The 25331-nt window shown below is 38.4% G+C and overlaps 1 protein-coding gene across 3 annotated transcripts in view; it reads left to right on the forward strand.

Annotated features, from left to right (window-relative positions):
- Positions 1–25331, forward strand: part of LOC136881711 (uncharacterized) — a 169084-nt gene that overhangs the window by 115158 nt on the left and 28595 nt on the right. For all 3 annotated transcript variants that reach the window (XM_067154186.2, XM_068225091.1, XM_068225092.1), the window contains 2 exons: positions 15766–16246; positions 21625–21880. In XM_067154186.2, coding sequence (XP_067010287.2) covers positions 15766–16246; positions 21625–21880 — 737 coding nt within the window. The remainder of the gene's footprint in view (positions 1–15765; positions 16247–21624; positions 21881–25331) is intronic.

Raw genomic sequence — 25331 nt, forward strand, 5'->3', positions numbered from 1 at the left:
GGGTCAGGAATGAAACGAATAAAGCCTTCATCTAGTGGTGGGGATAGAAACTGTGCTGGCTGCCGAAGCTTGTCATACTCGTCTGGTGCAAGGATTAATGACTGACAAATGAAATGAAATGGTAATGGAGAGTGTTATTGGAATGAAAATTGGCAGGTAAAAACAGAATACCTGGAGAAAATCCTGTCCTGCCTCCACTCTGTCCAGCACAAATCTCACATGGAGTGACTGGGATTTGAACCATGGAACCCAGCAGTGAGAGGCTGGCGTGTTGTCACCTGAGCTATGGAGACTCTTGCTAGTTACAGATACTCTTTCATTATTTAAAGTGCTATTAATATCAGGCTTACTGGTGGCAGTACATACAGTAGCTTATTTTCTCTAAACAGTTCCATATGGTCTTTTCACTTTATATTTCATACTCTTTTTCGCTCGTTGGAGGCTCCGCCCCCAAATCCCTGGGTACTCTACATTACAAATGCACATTTCAAAATAGACTGGCAAAATGGTATGTCGCATTGACAAACTGACTGTGCCAACTGACGGACCTTTTACTGGCCAGCATGTTTGGTGCTAATATATTTTCTGGTATATTGGCAATTTATTGTACGGATAGGAGTAAACTTTTCAATCTGGGGCAAATTTCACAAGTTGAAAAATTATTTTATTCACTTAATAGTCAGCTACAGTTTTGAAACTTTCATAGGACCAAATTTATAGATCTCCAAATTCCAGGGACAGAAAGTGCTATCCAGTTTTGATTGGAATTACTGTTAGGCAGAAAGTATTTCAAAACAATGGTCTGAACGGCATGAAATTTGCCTGAATATTTTGATATTTTTCAGAGGTAAAAAGTTAAAAGTTACAGGATAACGACTATAATTTTGCCAGATTTCAATTTTCTGGTGCACCCGGAAATTGCATCCGCCATTTTGTTAGGCGGGGAGGGGTGAAAATTAAAAATTTAAACTTATTGGAATTTTTCACTGGGTTAAAGCCTAATATTTATCTGATTGCCGCTAGGGCCGGGGAATATGCACGCAAAATAGTGCAGACTTTCATTTGGAAATTTATTGCTGCCAAATGGTACGTCATATCGAGAAACGGATTGTGGCATCAGACGACCCTTTTAGTCGCCTACATTATTGTCTTATACATATTGTTGTACATCCACTATTTATACCATAGAAAGAAGTGAACGTTTCAATCCATGTCAAATTTCATCCGCTTTTCACAAGTTGAACTTTTTAATTTTTTTGCAAACTTAGCAGACAATACAGTCTTGAAACTTAGCAGGCAGGTCGACAATGAAACGTCCTAAAATTTTGGTTGTTTGAGGTTTTGCCATATCTCCATGGGCTTCACCATAAATTGCTTAAGTATCATAAATTAGACTGAAATTTGATTAGTGTTTCCAAATATTCCTTCCGTTTTCCCATACATTCATGGCAGCTAGAATAATGAAAGTCCGTATACATATGGCCAATGATCGTGCCAAGGGGATTTCTGAATTTCATGCATCTATCTGTCTTATGAGTGTGTGAGTCAGTAAAATAAATTGTGGAAATTTAACACAATTGACCAAAACCAGGAAAATGAAGCTCAATCTAAGGTAGAAGAGTTTGAGATACGACAAAAAGTGCGGTTTGCATCACATTAGCTTGAGTTCAGGAGATTGTAGGTTCAAATCCCACTGTTGGACCCTGAAATAGTTTTCTGGCATTGCCCATTTTCACACCAGGAATTAATTACCGGTATTTCAATTAAAGCTATAGTCACTTCCTTTCTAGTCATGTTCTATCCCATCATTTCTATAAGATCAGCCTGTGAGAGTGCAACATAAAAAACAATTAGCAAAAGAAAAAAATACTTTAGAAAAGTACCTGCTAAAGATTTTGCCCGATAGGAGACACATTTCCTCATTTCTCGTTCCAGCAGCATATGAATGTAAAACACTCGTTTGTTGACATATTTTACAATGTCAGGTTCCAGTGTCCATTTAACTACAGATCCATGGATATCTAGGAATACTGAGAACAATGTAGCTGTTGCTACAAATGTTATAAATGAAGGTTTCAAGTCCAGCCCCGCGGTGTAGGAGGCAACGCGTCCGTCTGTCACCCGGCAGCCCCAGGTTCGATTCCTGGCCGGGTCAGGGGTTTTTAATTGTAAATGATTAATACTCCTGGCCTGGGGACTGGGTGTTTGTATCGTCCTTAACGTTCCTTTCCCCACATTCAACACTTTACACTTCTGCCATTTACAAAATACACACAGTTTCCTCACATATGGTGCAAGTAGGGGCAAAAGATCTTTCTAGGTCGACGCCCCGAACAAATAGCATTAAAAAAAAATGTTTCATAGTATTACTTCTGGGAATGTAAATGATTCACTGCAAAAATTTCTTAGAATAGTTAAAAATGTGAGTGATGAGGTGGTGAAAGGGAGAGCGGGATTGCAGAAAGCAAGATGGAGATTTAATACTGCTATTTACATACTTACCAAGGTGCAGCTAAGAACTGCAACAAGCAGCAGGTATAGCAACTGTTCCTCTCAAAAGCTGACTAGCAACTTATATTATATTACTTTCTTACCCTACAATACACCAGCTTAATACTAATGTGTAATGGATACACTGAAAGATGACACTGAAAAGTAACCATTTGTCCCATCTCTAGTATAGAGTAATAAATAAGTTACAGGATTGTGATCAACTGCAAAAATACCTCTACAATGTTTTGAGATGGACAGCAGGCAACCTTGAGATGGTGAACTGGATGGTAAATAGGATGAAGAGTCAGGTTGTAAGTTTCACCAAGAGGAAAAGTCCTCTCAGTTTTAGTTATTTTGTTGATGGGGTGAAAGAACCTCACAGAGATCACTGTAAGTAGTTAGATGTTAACATAACGAAAGAACTTTGTTGGGGTAATCACATTAATAAGGTTGTAAATAAAAATTACAGATCTCTTCACATGGTTATGAAAGTGCTTAGCAGTTGTAGTAAAAATGTAAAGCCGGGCTGAGTGGCTCAGACGGTTAAGGCGCTGGCCTTCTAACCCTAACTTGGCAGGTTCGATCCTGGCTCAGTCCGGTGGTATTTGAAGGTGCTCAAATACGACAGCCCGTGTCGGTAGATTTACTGGCATGTAAAAGAACTCCTGCGGGACTAAATTCCGGCACCTCGGCGTCTCTGAAGAGCTTAAAAAGTAGTTAGTGGGACATAAAGCAAATAACATTATTATTATTATTATTAAAAATGTAAAGGAGAGGGCATTTAAGTCTCTGATAAGTTCTTAATTAGAGTATGCCTCCAGTGAATGGAACCCCCACCAGGATTACTTTATATGAAAACTGGAAAAGGTCAAAAAGAAAGCAATACAATTTGTTCCAGACAATTTTAGTCAAAAGAGTAGTGTCACAAAAATGTTGCAAACTTTGGACTGGGAAGACTTGGGAGTGAGAAGACGAGCTGCTCGACTAAGTGGTATGTTTTGAGCTGTCAGCTGGTGTGGAATAATATTAGTAGACAAATAAGCTTGAATGGAGATTTTATAATAATAATAATAATAATAATAATAATAATAATAATAATAATAATAATAATAATAATAATAATAATAATAATAATAATAATAATAATACCGGGCGAGTTGGCCGTGCGCGTAGAGGCGCACGGCTGTGAGCTTGCATCCGGGAGATAGTAGGTTAGAATCCCACTATCGGCAGCCCTGAAAATGGTTTTCAGTGGTTTCCCATTTTCACACCAGGCAAATGCTGGGGCTGTACCTTATTTAAGGCCACGGCCGCTTCCTTCCAACTCCTAGGCCTTTCCTAGCCCATTGTCGCCATAAAACCTATCTGTGTCGGTGTGAAGTAAAGCCCATTGCAAAAAAAAATAAAATAAAATAAAAAATAAAATAATAATAATAATAGATTGTTTCAAAAATCTAAAAAAAATCAAAAAAGTTCAGATTCAAGAGGAAAAATTAGGGTAAAGATTCATCTATAGGACAAGGAGTAAGGGATTGGAATAATTTATCAAGGGAGATTTTCAATAAATTTCCAACTTCTTTGAAATCATTTATGAAAAGGTTAGGTAAACAACTGATTGGGAATCTACCACCTAGATGGCAGCTCAAAATGCAGAGCAGTGGTGATTTATTGAGAACTTATATATTTGAATCTGTTTGTAGATGGCAGTGTATGAAAGTGTGGAATTTGTCCTTTTTTTTTTGTGTATTAATGTTTATACTTGTCCCCTTTTTCCTTTTCTCTCTCTTCCCATACTAATCTGCCATTGTGTTTATCCTGTTGTGTGTTTTAATTTATATTTGCCTATCTTCATACATAAGATATCCAGTGAAAATCAGGCTATTATCACAACTGCCTCAAGATGTTTGTACATTATTTATGAATGGTAAATGTAAAGCACATCAAATTCATTCATTCATTCATTATTCATTCATTATCAATATAGACTGTTATGCCTTTCAGCATTTAGTCTGCAAGCCTCTGTGAATTTACTAAACGTCACCACAATCCTCGATTTGCAACTAGTGTTGTGGCCTCATTTAGTTCTAAACCTCTTATCTTTAAATCGTTAGAAACCGAGTCTAAGCATCATCGTCTTGGTCTACCTCTACTTCTCTTACCCTCCATAACAGAGTCCATTATTCTCCTAGGTAACCTATCCTCCTCCATTCGCCTCACATGACCCCACCACCGAAGCCGGTTTATGCGTACAGTTTCATCCATCAAGTTCATTCCTAAATTAGCCTTTATCTCCTCATTCTGAGTACCCTCCTGCCATTGTTCCCACCTGTTTGTACCAGCAACCATTCTTACTACCTTCATGTCTGTTACTTCTAACTTATGAATAAGATATCCTGAGTCCACCCAGCTTTCACTCCCGTAAAGCAAAGTTGGTCTGAAAATAGACCGATGTAAAGATAGTTTCGTCTGGGAGCTGACTTCCTTCTTACAGAATACTGTTGATTGCAACTGCGAGCTCACTGCATTAGCTTTATGACACCTTGATTCAATCTCACTTACTATATTACCATCCTGGGAGAACACACAACCTAAATACTTGAAATCGACCTGTTCTAGCTTTGTATCACCAATCTGACATTCAATTCTGTTGAATTTCTTACCTACATCAATTTAATCTTCGAGAGGCTAATTTTCATACCATACTCATTGCACCTATGAGTTTCCTATATTTAAGCACATCAAAGTAATATAATTTTTAGACAGGGCATGAAGATCAGAGGAGTGGAAGAAATGGATTCTTCCATCTGTAACCTCAGTATTAAGTGTGATAGAGTGGTTAACTCTATGCCCACCAGCCTTTCCCCTTGGGAGTGAGCCTGGTTCTTATTTCTTGTAGACTGAGTGGATCCCTGTAGAAATCTTGTTTCTAAATTTTTGATTTCCTTATAGGGAATAGAAATAACCATGTTTACCGGTGAAATAAGCATGTCTCTTCTGCCTTGGCTGTGCTAACCCACTAGATTTATGAACAAAAATGTATTGTAATATTATATCTTGAACTTGATATTGTATGGGTTGATGTTCATGATGAAGGTAAACTTCAATAAATCTTCACACTGATAGATTTTGATTTCCCAAAACACACTTTAAAAATTGAACTTAGCGTACTGGTATGTCTAGATATAACTATAATTTTAACAAAAACATGGAAATCATAAATGCTTATAACTTGCGTTAGACATTGTAACATTCTCCCAGGGTTTTTATAAAAAATAAATTAAAAAATAAACATTCTCCCAAACGTCTACGTGTTACTTCATTTACCTTTGTCATCAACTTCTGCATTGCCACCATACTACCAACACCTTGCACCGCTACCTGTCATATTACTGAAAGCCACATGCCTCTATCTCTTCGTTCACCACGTCTTCATCACTTCATTTTTTGCTGACTTTCTCGAATATTTTCGTATGTCTCCAGAACCTTTTACATGCCCTACATATACTGAGACTTTCCATCCCTTCCTCAGTCCAGTGGTGTGTGTGGAAGGCTCAACACCTCACCATGCTGTGCGCTGGTCATGCCTTATTATCATCTATAATACCAATATAGTTGGTCCATCATTGGACATTATAAATTTTCTAGCGAACTCATTCCAGGTTGCCAGCATTATGCCCCAGTGTGCTAAGTTGGGCTCATTAGTTGGTAAATAGCACACCTATCAAGATGCATGGCTAGTGCATACCATTGAGGCCTTCTTCTCCTCCTCCTCCTTCTTCTTCTTCTTCTTCCTTTTCTTCTTCTTCTTCTTCTTCTTCTTCTTCTTCTTCTTCTTCTTCTTCCAGAAGTTATTTCATTCCTGTGCCCTGTAAGGAGCAGGTGGACCACCAGCTAAACTATGTAGCTCTTTGGCCAGTGCATTATGTAGTGGTTTGTGAGTGCATACATAATGTGATTATTGTCGATTGATATTCTGCGCCGAGAAGACCGCAACCCGACAAAAGGCCCCCCAGAAGCAACCCGTATCACACCCACTATAGTTGGCCCCTGCTATCCCCTGTTTTTCGGTCTTTTCAGCAATACAGTTATGAACATGATACAGAATGATACATAGTTGAGTAATACAATAAGTAATGGAACATAAAGTATTGCATTTCTTCTTGCGGGTAATTGAAAACGTAAAGTTATGTGCTGAGTCCTTGTAACATGAATATAAAAAATAATACTTGAAAGAAACACTTAAATAACAAATTTCACATGAGAAACTGAACATTCATTGCAAGCAAACGTGCTTGCTAAAGAAACCGTTCACAGAAGTTTGAACATAAAACTGTTCTCGTGTCATTCCATTGACACTCTTATGATGCTTTAGTAAGTCATAAACATTTGTGTAATATCATAAATACAAAAATGAGTATGTAGGCAAGTTTGGAGAAATGGATGATGATGAGTGATAACAGTTACATACAGAATAAAGTGAAAGAATGATGGTGAGTAACAACAAATGAAATGACACAAGTGAGCATGGGTATGTAGCAATATAAGATAACAGAACATGAAATGAATTGCGAGGGCATGGGTAGTGCCTGGGTATTCAGTGTACATGGTGTTGAGAGTGCTACTGCTGCCAGAAGCATCCCATGTCCAAAAAACTGAATAAGAAAAAATATTATTGTAAGGCAGCAGTGGAGAACGGAAGAGAAGGAAACTACGTAATAGGAGGTGGGAAGAGGTAGGAGCTGGCAGGAGTGAACTGGTGATGTAAGATAGCTTGGGCGAGGGGAGAGAGGGGAAGGGCTTCAGAGACACTAAGGTTATTGAACTGGAGACCGGTTGTGAGATAGTTGAGATGGAGGTTATGGAAATGAGTTAAAATAGTAGGAAAAGAGAAGACTGGGATAAAATTAGTTGATGGGGTATCATAAGGAAGATGGTAAGCAATACATAAAGCATGTCAGTCTAGTTTGAATAAATTTGTGTATTGTTTACAGTCAGCAGTAAGCCATGTCAGTGGAGCATATGTCAGGATAGGTCGAATAAAGGATTTATATACATTCAAGGTTTGGGAAGGTTTGAGTCCCCATGATTTACCGGTAACTAAAAGGAGGACTTGGAAATGTTGGAGGGCTTTTTTTATAGCAGATGGTGAGGTGATGGTTCCATTTGAGATTATTTTGGAATTGGATTCTGAGATAGGTAAGGAGATTGGTTTCAGTCAGAGGAATGTGATACATGGTGAGGGGAACTCGGAAACTGGGGCGACAGAGACAGGATATCTTATGAAAAACTACGAATTGCATTTTATTAGGATTGATGGTGATATGCCAAGAATTTAGCCATTCTTCGAAGGTATATAAATAGGTCTGAAGTTTGTTAGTAAGGTTCTTAACAGTAGGGGTAAGGGCGAGGATAGGAAGGTCCTCAGCGTATTGATAGAGGCAGAGGGGAGGTTGAGGATGAGGGATATCATAGGTAAATAGGATATATAATAGTGGAGAAATATGAGAACCTTGTGGTACACTGGGTGTCAGTGGAAAGGTATAGGAAGAGGTGCCATGAACGATAACTTGTGCGGTTCGATTTCAGAGAAAGTTACTGAATAGACGAAGAATTGTTAGTGGGAGTGGGAGATGGCAAAGTTTATAAAGGAGGCCTGAATGCCAGACTTTGTCAAACACTCGGTTGACATCCAGGCGCACAAGGGCAGCGGTTCTGTGGGGTCGAAGGTAAGAATTTAAGGACGCTGTTATGTGAAATAGGTGATCTTGAGTGGAATGACGGGAACGGAAACCTGTTTGGGAGGTAGGAAGGAGGCTGAGAGTACTGAGAAAAGAGGCAGTTCTCTTGCTCAATATCCCTTCAAGGATTTTGGATAGCACAGTTAACAAAGAGGTAGGGCGATAGGAGCAAAGATCGGAGTGAGGTTTATTAGGTTTGAGGAAATGGAGTGTATTGGCATTACCCCAATGATGGGGGTCAAGACCAGTATATAACATAGTAGTATAAATCGTACTGAGGTACTCAATGAGAATGGGAGGTGCTTCTTGTATGTGGTGATAGGATATGTGGTCAGAGCCAGGAGAGGTGTTTCTCTGACTTTTTAGGAATTGGGTGATTTCCTGGGGGGTGATGGGGGAGTTGAGAGAGTGGAAATAGTCAACGTGACAATGTGAGAAAAATGAAGAAGAGACGGTTAGACTTCTGGGAGGGTAGGACAGGCCTAGTCAATAATGGTAGGTTCATCAGGGTGGACAAAGTCAGGGCCAAGGGAGGGTGAAAAGACCTTTCTATAACAGTTAGTGAATAAGTCTGCTTTGTCCTTGTCACTTAAATGTTGGTTGGTAGGGCTTTTGATAGGGTAAGTGGGGAGATGTTTGTTGGTTTTAGTTATGTGGCGGAAAGTTTACCAAAAGTATTTCAGGTCGTGAGTATCAGCTAGCTCGTTACATTTGTCCATCCAGAATTTAGGTTTAATGGCTTTGATATAGGATCGAGCATGACAGAGTGTGTGTCAGGATTGTTGTAAGGTGGTGGGGTCTTTGGTTCATGCATAGGCATAGTACAAGTTATGAGCTAGCTGCAGTAATTGTAAGGCTTTGGGGGGAATTGGTGGTTTAGTGGGATGGTAGATGTGATGTGGGATAAGACGGTCTGCAAGTGCTTACTCTATTTTGGTAATGAGAGTAAAAATATTGGGTAGCGAAGAGGTGGGAGGTTGGTAAGGTGGTCTGTAATGGTTCATCTGTAGTTATCCCAATTAGTTTCGGAATAATGTCTAGTAGGAGGGGGTTGTGGAGGTGGGTTATGAAATGGGGTAGAAGACCAGGAAGAGTGAGAAGAGCAGTGGTATGATCAGTAACAATAGAGACAAGCGGTTGGAGAGTATATGTAGTAGCTAGTGAAGGAGAGAGGAAAAGTACGTCAGGTGTGGAGTTATGGGCAGGAAGGGGAGGGAAAGGGAAGGAGATGTGCATGGCCCAGAGTTGATACCATAAATTTTTAAATTCTAGGGTATGTGATGGAGTATATGAGGTTACGTTTAGTTCTGCAATGACAACATAGTCATTAAAACGACTGTCAATATATTGGATAAAATCAGTAGGATTTTGAATAGGTCGTGAGGGGGAGATATAAATGATCGCAATTTTGAATGTTTTATGAGGGGTGAGAAGTTCCAGAATGAGGTATTCATAAAAGGTATTATGAAATGGGGGGAAGGTATGATGGAGAGTTGTGAGGCAGTTTCTGACACCAACTGCAACTCCACCCCAGCTTTGAAGGGGGCAGTCACTTCGAAATAAATTGAAGAAAGGAAACTTTGGAGTTTGATTTGGTGTCAGGCAAGTCTCATTAAGTACAAACATGTCTGGGGCATGCAAGGAGAGTTGGATGTCAAATAGCGGCCGGATTTTCCTGACTGATCTTATATTATTAGCAAATTTTCCATTATTTAGCGCATAAAGGGGATTGTGCAATGGGGAAAAAATATAAAATGCATTTTGTTCTCCGGATATGCAATATCCACATGTGTGTTCAATATCAACCGAGCTGCTAGTTGAACCTGAGAAAGGACGTGGGGGCGGTGAAACGGGAGAACGTTCTGAAGAATCACAGTCAAAAAGCGAATAATGTTCTCAGAACTGGGGAGGGGAAGTAAAGAGGAGGAGGTGGGGGTGCAGAGGCCTTGGGATATACACTATAAATTAGTTTCGTTAACTTAAAGCCTTAAAGCATAAAATAGACGACGGAGCTAAAGGGTAGTCCTAATGTTGAAATTCCGGTAAAGGTTAATAGAAGAAGAAAAAAGGTATGATTGAAAAAGCCAACTAAGGTTAATTTTAATTCAGTATAGGAGAACAGGAATGCAAGAAATGTTAATCGAAGGTAATAAAACAATAGGATATGACGGGAATGACTGTCTGATGCTGAGGAGGTTCAGGGGCTGATTTTGCCTTACATTTATAGATGAAGGCTGGATGTGACTCTTGACAGTTAATACACTTGGGTGCGGACTTATTATTACTGTATGGAGTGGGATGTTCCTGGCTAGAACAGATGGCACATACCACAGGCTGTACACATGGATTTCCTGCTGGGTGGTCGTAGTGACTGCAGTGGTCGCACTGGATCCTCTGTGGTGAAAAAGTTCTGGAAGGGTCCATGTGATGTCGCCGGGCATACACCATTGCACCGTTCCTAAGTAAGGCGTCCAATGTTGCGTCGTTCCTGGATAGAATGCGGACCAGCCTGGTCGGTCCCTATGCATTGCGAATTTGGAGTACTTGGTAAATATTGTGGCTCCTCATTTGGAGTTGTGCATCAATCTCATTGTTCGTGTAATGCTGTTTGATCCCACATGCAACGATGGATAAGATGGGCGCCGGACAAGATGGTGGTTCCAGATGCTTGTAGGGGCGTTGCTGGGTGAGACTGCTGGCTCGAGAGTGTTTGCCTAGCTGGTGGGCTCCAATATTAGAGACAAAATGTTCGTAGAAGTGCTTGCTGGTTTTAATGATATAGCTTTCATGGGTTTTTTGAAGTTCAAGGTGGTACTGATTGAGGTTGGGAGTATGCTTTGCAATGAGGTGATAAATGGTATGGGTGTTGGAATGGAAAGGGTCGATGTTTACTAACTTCATGATGTAGAAAGAAGGTTGGATGGACTGGGTGGGGTGAGTTGTGAACGACACAGTAGTGACGAATGTGCATTGGTAGAGCAGGATTTTGTGCCGCTTGAGCATAACTCTTAACGTTGGCAGGCATATATGTTGGAGAATGGCCTGGAAGATTGTAGCCAGCTGGATTGGAGAAATGCCTAGAACTTGCGGGACAGATCCGGAAGCTTCTAGATTAGAGCTAGCCAGTATATAGGTTGACCCGCTGTTGCTCTCTGATGGTGTTAGGCTTCCTCCTTCTGCCAGACTCGGATGTCGATGTCCCATCCTTGCATAGTCACCTAGCCTGCTTGAGTTGTTCAAATTCGTAGAACCATCTGCCGATTTTGATGGGGTGGTGGAGAACTCATGGCTGGCTACTCATAGGATGTATAGTTTCCAGAAGATAGTTGATGATGAAACTGCTCGGCTCTCGAAGGTTCTGCACACATGAAATACTTGCACACGTGCATGGACTGAGTGACTGTGGAGGCCACTGCATAGTACTTGGAGCCTCTGGCAGTGCCAATGCACTATGAGAGACTTTGTCTCGTTTTTCTAAAATTGATGCCTGCTTGGCCATCAGATGATATAGATGTAGATTCCCAAAGGGAACCTGAAATATTTATCCTGAATTAGTAAATATATAATACCAATATAGTTGGTCCGTCATTGGATATTATACATTTTCCAGCTAACTCATTCTTGGTTGCAAGTATTTCGCCCCAGTGTGCTAAGTTGGGCTCATCAGTTGGTAAACAGCACACCTACCAAGATGCATGGCTAGTGCATACTGTGGAAGCCACCACGTAGGCTACTTGGAGCCATCGGCAGTGACAATGCACTATGAGAGACTTTGTCTCATTTTTCAAAACTTGATGCCTGCTTGGCCATCAGATGATATAGATGTAGATTCCCAAAGGGAACCTGAAATATTTGTCCTGATTTAGTGAATATATAATACCAATATAGTTGGTCCGTCATTGGATATTATACATTTTCCAGCTAACTCATTCCTGGTTGCCAGTGTTTTTCCCCCTTGTGTTAAGTTGGGCTCATCAGTTGCTAAATAGCAAACCTACGAAGGCGCATGGCTAGTGCATACCATGGAGGCCACGTAGGCTACTTGGAGCCACCGGCAGTGCCAATGCATTATGAGAGACTTGTCTTATTTTTCAAAAATTGATGCCTTCCTGGCCATCAGACCAACTTAGCAAACTCGTCTTGTCCATTAATAATAATTTAAAAAAAAAAGAATTAGAGGTAGCCTTTTTGTGATAATTCTATCTCAAAAGTAGGCATCAAAATTTGCACTTTCCCATTTAAAAGTGTCACCAAAGTTAGGAGGTTGTTCCATAACTCGTCTTATACAGTCAACCAGTAGAAAAGGACAATTTCAGTATGTGACTTCACGCTACAATTTACTTGCGGTTTATGTCAGTTGCTCTTGAACTATGTTAGTATTTCATGTAGTTTTGTGCTCTGAATACAGTGTATAAGACGGAGAATATATCTCTTTTGCAGAAGGTAAAGGTTGAAGAATGAAGAGTAGTCCTGATTCCTGGAGAAAAACTAAGGAGAAAATAGAGACAGGGTTATGAATGTTATACCCTAATATTTTAGTTGAGAATTGCCACCTTTACAATACAGTGAAACCTCATTAATATGTTTCTGCTAGGCACCATTTTATTGTCTCTACTTGAAGCATTTTAATTTTGTGTTCATTACTTAATGATTCAACATTTTTTTCTTCTACATCTCAAGTTTCTCATGAGAACGATGAATACACGAACACAAAGGCACAAAGGGTTAGGGCTGAGTAGCTCACGCGGTAGAGCCCTGGCTTTCTGAAATCAATTTAGCAGGTTTGATCTTGGCTCAGTTCGGTGGTATTTGAAGGTACTCAAGTACATCAGCTTTGTGTCGGTAGATTTACCGGCATGTTAAAGAACTCCTGTAGGACAAAATTCCGGCACCTCGGAGTCTCCGAAAACCGTAAAAGAAGTTAATGAGACCTAAATCCAACAACATTATTATTACAAAGGTTACAGTATTAGTAAAATTGACGAGCTTGAAGGTCGGGCTATTTGTTATCTCACAACTTTCACCCCTCTCGATGTAGATATAAACAATCTTGTTGAAGAAACAGAAGTTCTTTGTGATAGATCTCAAGAAGAGGGATCAGATTTGAGATGGCGAAAAACAACAAAGTGATGTTTTATTGTTGAACTAGCTGATGTACCTGTGCTTTACTACAGGATTCTAAGAAAGACTGTCTTTGTGGTTTTCCGATGACCTTCGATGTTAGGCCCCTTAAAACAACAAGCATCATCATCATCATTTCCTAAGTACAGTTAGTTAACTTAGGTCATTACAAAAACGTCAGTAGGAATGTAGGGATTAAAAGCAATGTTATCATATAAAATACTCGCTCAAATGGAAAACTGCACATTTTCTCACTTTTAAGGAACAGTACTATGATGCCGATCCAACAGTCCAAAGTTCCAGTGCTGGTATGACTAGGCTGCAGACAGCCGTGAACACTCCTCTGCCACTGTTCCATTAAATATACACACTGCTCATTCCAATCAGTGTCTCAGGGGAGGGATTGAATAGCTCGAATGCTATAATGAACCAGTTTGTTACATACCAGTAGTATCAGAAAATGCATGAACCAGAGAAATGGCATGCTTAAGAAGAAAGTTATCTAACTCCACAGCTACTTCCTGCCAATATTCAGGCAGGCTGTTATACTCGGTACGACCGGGCAAGTTGACCGTGCAGTAAGGGGCGCGGAGCTGTGTGTTTGCATTTGGGAGGTAGTGGGTTTGAAAACCACTGTCGACAGCCCTGAAGATAGTTTTTCGTGGTCTCCCATTTTCACACCAGGCAAATGCTGGGGCTGTACCGTAATTAACGCCAGGGCCGCTTCTTTTCCACTTCTAGCCCTTTCCTATCCTATCGTCGCGATAATACCTATCTGTGTCGGTGCAACGTAAAACAAATAAAAAAAACTACTCGGTATACAGCAGTAATCCCATCTATCGGACATGACTGGCAAGAGAAGACACAAAGCACATAACAACAAACAATGGTCAATGTAATGTTATTGTAGTTCAATGTTATGAGCTTTCTGTATTGTAGGCCTTCACATTTAGTTTTCTTTCGACTCTCTGATATCAGGGCATCTTACAAAATTATTTATAGCGTGGACTGTAGTTCCTCATTCCCCGAGTTTACATAACGATTTTCATTAAATTCTGTCTACCCTTTTCCTCGTGGCTTGGCGCTGATATGGATTTAGCAACAAGAATCCAAATTCATGAATATATCTGTTATCATAGCTGGTACGGTAAAAATGTATAAGACATAAATGATTGGAAATTTAATACTATATAACTTTAGTAATGTAGTATTTGTCGATAGGACCACTAATAACACAAATATTTGAGAATTAAATTTTAGGCCTTCCCTTAAACTACTATTCCACTCAGCGTGAATAAAATTATTTATAGCCTGGATTATAGCGACTTATTTTCCAATTTTGCATACCGATTTTTATTAAGATAGGACCACTAATAACATTAAAATTTGAGAATTTAAGCTTAGGCCTTCCACTAAACTACCATTTCCTTCAGCATGAATAAGATAATTTATGGTCTAGATTGTAGCGACTTATTTTTCCTACTTTGCATACTGATTGTCATTAAGATAGGACCACTAATAACACAAATATTTGAGAATTACATTTTAGGCCCTCCCCTAAACTACCATTTCTCTCAACGTGAAGAAGATTATTTATGGCCTAGATTGTAGCAACTTATTTCCCAACTTTACATACCAATTTTCATTAAATTCTCTTCAGCCGTTTTCTCATGATGCGTGTACAGACAGACAGACAGACAGACAGACAGACAGACAGACAGACAGACAGACAGACAGACAGACAGACAGACAGACAGACAGACAGACAGAAATTACGGAAAATTAAAAAGTGCATTTCCTTGCTACAGAAACACCGTCCTTTTTACATTCTGAGCAATGTACAGACAAAACTTATTTTATATATATAGATTTGGTTCCATTTTGAGTTCAGTATAGCCTAAGGAAGAGATTTCTCTGAGTACTGAGAGTCGATCGACATGTTGGAAATGAGATAAATTCATTTGTGTGTTTAACTTAATAGTGAATATCATTATCCTGATAGGATAAAAGTGTAGTTTTGTACTAGTGTGCTTTATTCTATCATTATATTCACTAGTTTTTCTCTTTTCTAGTACAAGTTAAAATATTTTATTTTCGCACTGGATGGTCCAAAACTCATCCAAAATACAAATAAATTTATTGACATTCTACTAATTATATTTATAATTCCTCAGTAAGACAACAGCCTGACCTTAGATGGTAATACAATTAAGTAAGTGAGACCTATATTAAAAAAAATTACATGTTTTTTCACTCTTCCCGAAAAATCACTGATGGTGGATAAGGCGAGTTTTGGAACGGACCGCCTCATATATATATATGACAATATTTTTCTACATCTTATGTATGTGGAACTAATAAAGGTATTTATACCAGATATTTATGTCAGCTTTTATAAATTCTTTTTTTTCAGGTTGCTGTTGACTGAGGCATATGGTAGTACAGCAGACACTATGAGATATTACAGAGGTGAATATAAGAAGAAGAAGAAGCACAATGATAAGGATGATGACGATGACGATGACGACGACGACGACGACGACGACGATGACGATGATAAGAATACCAAGAATGGCAATGATGATGATGATGATGATGACGATGATGACGATGATGATAACGACAGCAAAAATGGTAAAAAGAAAAATGACAATGATAATGATGATGACGATGACGACGACGATGATGATGACGACGATGACGACGACGATGATGATGATGATGACGATGACGATGTATATGAAACTATTGATGATGGGAAACCTGGTGCTCATTTGCCAATGAACTTCCTACTTGTGACAGAAGTCACCAATGAGACCGATGCCAAGGGTCTCAATGAGATTATTCATGAATGGATGGATAATCTCCCAGAGGGAGCCTGGCCTAACTGGGTGGTAAGTAATTCCATTGTGTGGTACAGATATAGGATTGCCAGCTTTTTCTCATTGCATGGGATGTTCTGTATTTGAAGCTATAGAGGCATGTCCCGTATTGAGCTCGTACAGGATGGCCAAAATCCTGTATTTATTGAACAGTACGGTGATGGTGATTAGGGGAAACAAAGGGAGGCAGTCACACCCCCCCCCCCCCACTTTGTGAAGAAAACATTACTTTTTTATTCCATTTTAGATGCCTGAAACTGGAAATTATAGGAATTATTTAAAAAATGCTATTTGTACAAGCCCTGTTGTCATATCAGCAAATTCGTTCCTTTATTTTCTTTAATTATTAACAAATGTGAGTGCTTTTTGTTGTCTGTAAAAAATGTTTGCTCCGCCCCTTCTAATTCCCAATCACCACTACTGGAACAGTAAAAACCAACCATGTGATTATTTTCTCCGTAATGTTGTGTCCTATGTAGAAGGTATCACATTTTTAAGCATGTGTTACAATACAAGTTCCTGATGATTTTCATTTACCTATGATCATGGCTGTACATCTCAGGAGAAACAGAGCCACATACAGTGCTACATGACAATATGAAGAAATAAAGCTATCAGAAATGAGAATGAATTTAAATCTAAATGACTCAGTGCTTTAGTAGAATGAGGGACAACGTCCAAAATAATTCAATTTTTAATTGTAAATTGTAAATTTGAAAATTATATCTCTAAAATATTTTAAACTACTAAAGCGCTGAAAAGAAGCAATTCTCCTTTGCATAAATCAAAGAGACTATGTATGTATTTAGAGAAGTAGGAAAAGACATATCTTGGCTCAAACCCATGGGACACAATTCCTCTAAAACCAAATGAACAGTCTGCAGTAGGAAATTTTCAATTCAGTCAATCAATCAATCAATACTGATCTGCATTTAGGGCAGTCGCCCATGTGGCAGATTCCCTATGTGTTGTTTTCCTTGTCTTTTCTTAAATTATTTCAAAGAAATTGGAAATTTATTGAACATCTACCTTGGTAAGTTATTCCAATCCCCAACTCCCCTTCCTATAAATGAACATTTGCCCCAATTTGTCCTCTTGAATTCCAACTTTATCTTCATATTGTGATCTTTCCTACTTTCAAAGACGTCACTCAAACTTATTTGTCTACTAATGTTATTCCACACCATCTCTCCGCTGACAGCTTGGAACTTACCACTTAGACGAGCAGCTTGCCTTCTTTCTCCCAATTCTTCCCAGCCCAAACTTTGCAACATTTTTGTAACACTACTCTTTTGTTGGAAATCACCCAGAACAAATCGAGCTGCTTTTTTTTGTGGAATTTTTCCAGTTCTTGAATCAGGTAATCCTGTTGAGGGTCTCATACACTGGAACCATACTGTAGTTGGAGTCTTACCAGCGACTTATATGCCGTCTCCTTTACATCCTTACTACAACCCCTAAACACCCTCAAAACCATGTGCAGAGATCTGTACCCTTTATTTACAATCCCATTTATGTGATTACCCCAATGAAGATCTTTCTTTATATTAACACCTAGAAATGGAGAAGTGAACAACCTTTAATCTGTTTTGTAAAGTGAATATTTTTAAGACATGGTTGATTTGGAATGGCAGATGGAGAAGCTAAACATGTCCCATATTGCTTTCGTAAAAACTTGGCGACTCTATATGGATATTTGTTTCATTTGCAGATGCAGTTGCTGTACTGTAAAAAGAAACCCTTTGATTCCTCCAAATAAGTTCTATATTCCTTTCATATTCATATGTGTATAGAATTACAGATCATATAGATTTTTAAGGCAATACTTTGAAAGTATTAATATGACTGAGAAGTCTCCGTGGCTCAGACAGCAGCGCGTTGGCCTCTCACCGCTGGATACTGTGGTTCAAATCCCAGTCACTCCATGTGAGATTTGTGCTGCACAAAGTGGAGGCAGGACAGGCTTTTCTCCAGGTACTCCAGTTTTCCCTGTCATCTTTCATTCCAGCAACACTCTCCATTATCATTTCATAGCATTTATCAGTCATTAATAAAATCGCTTTGGGATTGGCGACCCCATCGTACTAATAGTCTATATATGTTTCATTCATTACATCTCTGACACGGTCAAAGAATGGAAAGCAGGTTGTAGGTTTTTATTCATTCAGTAGGACTGACAAAATGAAGTGAATTTAGATTTCTGCATATGCTCTTGTTTATAGCTCGTTGTTAAGATGGTTACAGGTTTGATTTTCAGCTCCAACCAATGTTTAACTTTTTTGATAGGAGGACTGAGGTTGAGGTTAAGTAGGCCTACACTTCACGAATGTGCCTCTTATCCAGAAGCCCCGGGTTTGATTCCCAGCCAGGTCAAGGATTCTCTGAACATCATATCTGTCAATTACCAACCAACTGTATGATTCTCACTATTATTTTGAGAAATGAAACTGCTTTTCAGCTATTTAAGACTGGTGGAAAAGTGTGTCAAAATTCCTCTTACAGTCATATTACAAAGCAACTGCTTCTTTCTCACTCACCAGTGAGAGGGAGATGGGGGTGGAGGTGGGGGTGGGGTGGCTGTTTATCATAATACAGTATTCCACTGCAGTATACAGTAATACACTTAAATACACTTACATGAAGTAGCTGGCCTCTTATCCAGAGGTGATGGATTTGATTCCCGACCAGGTCAAGGATTCCTACCTGGATCTGCGGGTTGATTCAAGTTCCATCAGCCTACATGAGAACAATTAAGGAACTATATAATAATGAGATTGCAGCCCTGGTCTAGGAAGCAACAATAATAGTCAAAAGGATTCATTGCACTGAACACGTATCACCTCATAATATGCTGACTTTTGGGGTGGGCAGCGGTCGCTTGGTAGGCCAAGATCCATCAGCGAGGTAGTGCCATGGGGTTGGTTCGGGGTTTTATATGAGGCAATATTGATGAAAACAATAACAATGATAATTATGATGATGCTGACAAGGATAACTGTTACTCAAGTTTTAAAATCAGATTGTAATGAGCACATAGTGAAAGGATGCTGAAATTATCATAACATTTTTCATTATATCTACCACAATATTAAAAAGAGAAATGCGTACATTTTAATATGTGAGGTCGAAGCTTATGTATTACAGTTAGTTGGGTTTTTGTATTTGTTATTGCTCCTCAGGACTTGCTCACCTGATGAGTTAAACTGAGCATTGTCCCTGCATTTCAGGAGGCCATAGCCCTTAGGAAATTTACAAGGCTATTAATTTATTTTATTTTTATTTATTATTCGCTATAACTTATTTCAACTTGTGTAATTTTCCAAGGTCTTGTTGGAACATGTCATTGCATGCAGCCTACACGCTTCAACTGAAATATTGGTACAGTATCACTGCCTCCAAATTTTTTACCACATATTAACTGTATTCATAGCTGGATGAAATTCTAGAAATTCTTCATCTGATAAATATTTACTACTTCACTGAGTAATTAAAACTGAATTACAAAATCTATACTTTTCCAACAACATAATTACTGTATGATAATTTATAAATGCCACAGTTTAGAAGTTACATTAAAAACTGTAGAGTTTCACTGTCATAATATGTCATTCATAAATGAGTGTGAAAAATTTAACTTCACTAGATATAACAAATCACATGTTATGTGTAGGCCTACCTAAAAGTGAAAAAAAATGAGTTTGCAGACAGAGTTAAAGTCTGTGTAACACTGCTCCTGTTTCAGAATGAAGCTTCATATTTTACACAATTTCTTTGTGTATTTGCATAAAAATACACATCAATTATATATATTCTTGTTCAGGGAGGATCGTGTTTTAAGGAAATAGTAAAAAGGAACTTAAAAATTACCCCTTTTTATTGAATATCTGCTCTGCAGCCACAAGATTTTTCCTGCATTCTTTCAGTTTAAATAAAGTAAAAATTACCCAGATGCTATACCTGAACCTTAATTAGTGTTGCCAACTCTGAAAAGCAAAATTACCAGTAGCCTCCATTACAAATTTCTATAATAGAAATCTGGCACATGGATAGTTGGGTACACAAAGTTTGAAGCACATGAAAAAATAACGTTTTTAAATTTTAATTATCAAGATATTAGGAAGACTTACGTGATGAAAGATATTAGAAATTTATTAGATTTCAAAATATTATTACTAGGCCTACATCCATTATAATATATTTAATATGTATTCAGTATATACATCCAACCCTTCTACTGTTTCTCCGCAGCATCAGGTATGATGTGAGATGACACTTCATATTGAGTTTTTACAACTGGATGCCCTTCATCATCAGAGGAGTTAATTAGATGAAATTAATGACATGATATATGATAGGAGGAAAGGAGAATGTGAAATCCGATGCCAACATAGCTTACTCTTGTCGAAGAGCACCATAATGCCTCTGTCTGATAGACAAATCATCACCAACAGTGCCATATGCCCTCACTATTTTCTCTTTATACAGCACTCTTTAAAAATGTTTATGTGATTTAATCCTTGAAATATTGTAAAATGAGACAAAAAGTTGAATTTCAGGAAATTAAGTCACTTTCTAAACATACACTTTAAACTAGATGAAATTGCTTTGAGAAGTTATTTTTCAGTCTCAACTAATTTATAAAACTCCATATAAGTGCACAGTTCTGCTTTGGCTAATGACATACTCGTATGATTTTGTCCATCAGCCCTCGTAACACGAACTCTGGACTCTGGGTACACTGAAAACACATCCAAATTTTAGCACTTGCAAGTATATTGTCTTGAACAAGAGAAGGTCCTGCTTCACATGATAGACACGTTACTTGTGAAGATAATCTCCATCATTTTAAAGTCTAAAATTACATGAAATTTGCCTTTAAATAGTCAACTTTTAGTTGTTCATTAAACAGCAGTAAATTTCTCTTACCTGTCTTATTAAAGAATAAAAATTAAAATACTAGTCACCAAGCTCAATAGCTGCAGTCGCTTAAGTGCGGCCAGTATCCAGTATTTGGGAGATAGTAGGTTCGAACCCCACTGTCGGCAGCCCTGAAAATGGTTTTCCGTGGTTTCCCATTTTCACACCAGACAAATGCTGGGGTTGTACCTTAATTAAGGCCACAGCCACTTCCTTCCCACTCCTAGCCCTTCCCTGTCCCATCGTCGCCATAAGACCTGTCTGTGTCAGTGCGACGTAAAGCAACTAGCAAGAAGAAGAAAATACTAGTCATAGAGAGGACATTAAATCTGTATTGGCTGCTAGCCTTAATCAAAATAGCAGTACTATTTCCAATTCTGCTGGTAAAATACCACCATTTGGTAGCCCTAATAATGCACTATATGCTATAATAGTAAAGAGATTTGTATTGATAAATTTCTATCTTCTTCCAGATTGGTAACCACGATAACCCACGAGTAGCCTCCCGTCTAGGAAGAGATATGGTTGATGCTATGAATATGTTGGTGCTTATTCTGCCTGGCACAGCTATAACATACAACGGAGAGGAGATTGGTATGGAGGACACTGAAATTCGCTGGAAAGACTCTTTTGATCCGGCTGGTCTAAAAGTAGGTGAAGAGAGATTCCTGGAAGTATCTCGTGATCCAGAGAGAACTCCATTTCAGTGGGATGATTCAAAGAATGCAGGTGAGGAATAACAGCCTTGTGTTGTCAAAAACCGTCAATGTGTTAGTGTGAAGTTAAACCACTAGGAAAAAAAAAAAAGGAAAGTTCAACAAGTGTAGGAATGCAACACTAATAACATATGCTCAACAAGAACTCCACTTGTAAACTAAACATTCATTCTGTGCTTTTACCGCTAACCATACTCTCTGTGCTGGCTGTCTATACACTCTATCCCTGCCACTCAGGAACCAAGCAAGCATTTCCCCAGTTGATTTGTACAGCAACACTAGCTAAAGTGCTGGTAACATTTTGCTGTTTTTTCTGTATTTCCAAGATTTATAAGATAGCTTTGGAAAATTCTTATTATGTGTACCTAATTCTAAATCTATATACCTCCTGTATATGTACTTATTATTATAATTAATCACATACAGTCATATAAGCACACTAAAATTAGCACTGTTACTAAGATAGCTTTGATATTTTATAATGATTATAATTCTTTGTATATGTGACAGACATTTAAGTAAAAATATTAATGTATTGTGGAGTTAAAACAAAATCCAAGGCAGTCTAAAATAAATTGTTATCAGTACCATAAAAAAAAAAAAAAAAAAATATTTTATTACCAGTAATGCAAATGCTGCCTCAGAAATATATGGCAAGAAATAAGGATAATAATTCATCAAAAATATATAATTTTTAATAGCATAATAATTAAAATAGATTGCTATCAGTACTATAAAAATACACCTTTGCTGGCAAGACCTAGTGTTTATAGAATACCATGTCTTCTGGTATACACTAGAACAATTTTGTTACTTTCATTGATCTGTCTGTTTTAGTCTTATCCTTATCTTCGACAATATGAAAGTGACTGAGGTATGAGTGATGCTAGTAATGCCATTCTTTATGCAGCCAGTCCCTGCTATGAATGGTGTGAAAATGTTCATGGGGTCGGTTGGTGCATGCATTTCAGTAGGCTTGGGAGACTGATATGTAATAGCAACTTCTGGCTCAGTGAGGAAAGCAACAAGAAACTACATCACTCCTCATTTCCCTAGTATGCCTCTTCACTGATGCCTAGGCCATCTACGACAGCTAATGGTGTGGAGCTGATGAGGATCCAACCAGCCTTCGGGCTGAGGACTGAACGAACATACATACATACATACATACATACATACATACATACATACATACATACATACATACTGAACCCTTTAGGTCCATATTGAGGGATACCTACCTTTCTTACCTATCAGCAAAGTTCATGAGATCTGTCTCTTGGGTTGTATCGGGTTCTTCGTCACTTGCTGAGGTAAAGGTAGGGTTCAGTAATTCTAATCTATCTACTGGAATGAAAGGTCTATTTAAAAGATTCCTATTTATTCAGGAAAATTCTGAAGCATTCCGATATGTCAACGGTATCATAGAAGTCAATTGTGTCCACTGGACACCACAATCATTTTTACATAAACGTCAGAACACTGGTGTGAGACTTTAACGTAACTGCCTGACGGGCATTCATACTAGAAACCATTGTCTCAATTATTAATCATTTAAGAAAGGAAAGTCTGGAAATCCTTAAATTCGGCTTCCATGTGAGACCGCATGTACCGTCATAGTGATTCGTTATAGTCCAGCCCTCGTAACACGAACTCTGGACTCTGGGTATAATTAAGGCCGTCCAATCGGTGTGTGCCACACAGTGGTTCTACGGCATGGACCCTTAATTGAATCGATGTGACCTGCGTCTATGTCATGGACCGACATCTAATCTTCTAAGTTACTTTAAAGTCATTGTGGATGATGACCGCAAGGAAATGATGCTACAATGGCATATGGCCCTAATCTAAGTCACTGAGGTTGATGACCCCCCTGACCATCCAAGTTTCTAAGTTGAAGGCTAAACACAATTAAGTTACATCGGTTGATGACCAAAGTTCCACTTTACTATCCCCAGCACATTCACTGCTCAATCAATCAAAGTTCAATAATTACAACAATAGCAATGCATACACAAACTTTGTGGCAGTACAATCCATTTCCTTTGGATATGTCCCCATAAACGTTACTTTATATTTTAATATTCCTCCAGAAAAACAATCTAAAATTTCCAGAATGCATCTCCAAGTTATTCGCTTGATTAAAGTTATTTCAAATGCGGTTTCACTGGATTTAATAATTAAATAAATTTTTAATGATTTGACGAAATGTTAACGAACAACAAATTTTATCTCCACGGACTCTGGTTTCTTCACAAATTTCTGCGCAGCTGTGATGTGAATTCAATATTGCGATGTTTATCTGGCTGGAAAAGAATTGTTACATAATTCATGTCCAGTTATATATCTTGTCTCCTGATCTCACACTTTTAAAATCTAATCTAGTCCTAACCGTTATTAACACTTGGATATCCTAATACTCTACGTACAAACCAAACAACTCGCCATATAATTACGATGTCATATCTCGTCATTACCATTTATGAATTTTGCACACCCCTCACAGACAAACCGATCATCACAACCACAGCTCTATATTTTGGACAACCCTGAATTTGGTTACTCTGTTCTTTATACTCAAAGTTCGTGATTTCAAATGTTCATTACGTCCCCAATTACAGTATTTCACAATACTCAGATCATTACCGGCTATGAATTTCAACTAAATCCAGCATTTTAACATTTCCCTGGCCGAGAATACAGTACAATCTTAATTCCACGCCTGTCCCGTTATCACAGCCTCTCAACCCCCAAGTTCGCTATGCAGTTACATGAAACACCCGGTTCGTTCTACCTGACTGACTTCTCAAAATGCTCCCTTTAAACTCTGCCGACATAATTAAACAAATACGATATTCTAACCAACAAAATGCACAGATTAAGCTTCAAGATGCCCACACTAATTATACGCGTCGCCAATTAATACCGCCATGGATTTCTATGAATTTCTTTCCATTCCCCACATTATAAAATATTCCTCGGGCTATCATGTCCCGGCTTCAATGACAGGACTCTAACCTGATTCGCACATCTCATCTCAACTCATATAAAACATTCCTCGGGCTTCCATGTCCCGGCTTCAATGACAGGTCCAACCTGATTCACAAATCACATATCTACAAAACTAACCTCTGTTTCCCAGCTCCACAATTATCATCGACAAAGAACTCAATAAAATCCTCACTAGAAATCTCGACATCTCATATGGCACAATGCATTAATCATGAATAACTTCGCATAAATGATATCGTATTTAATAACTAAATTTTTACGAGAAATGACTGAAACATTCTACTAGATCTTTTTATTGTCAGTCAGACACAGTTTAAAATGGGCATAGAAAAACGTTTCTCTCCGTGACCAAATTCATCACCCTAGGTTCTCACCATGGATTATTATTATTAACGTCAAATTGCAGACAGAAAAATTTTACGTTGAATGAACATCTTAATTTGACCTCACAA

Source organism: Anabrus simplex, chromosome 1 (assembly GCF_040414725.1).
Source record: "Anabrus simplex isolate iqAnaSimp1 chromosome 1, ASM4041472v1, whole genome shotgun sequence".
Taxonomy (NCBI): Eukaryota; Metazoa; Arthropoda; class Insecta; order Orthoptera; family Tettigoniidae; genus Anabrus; species Anabrus simplex.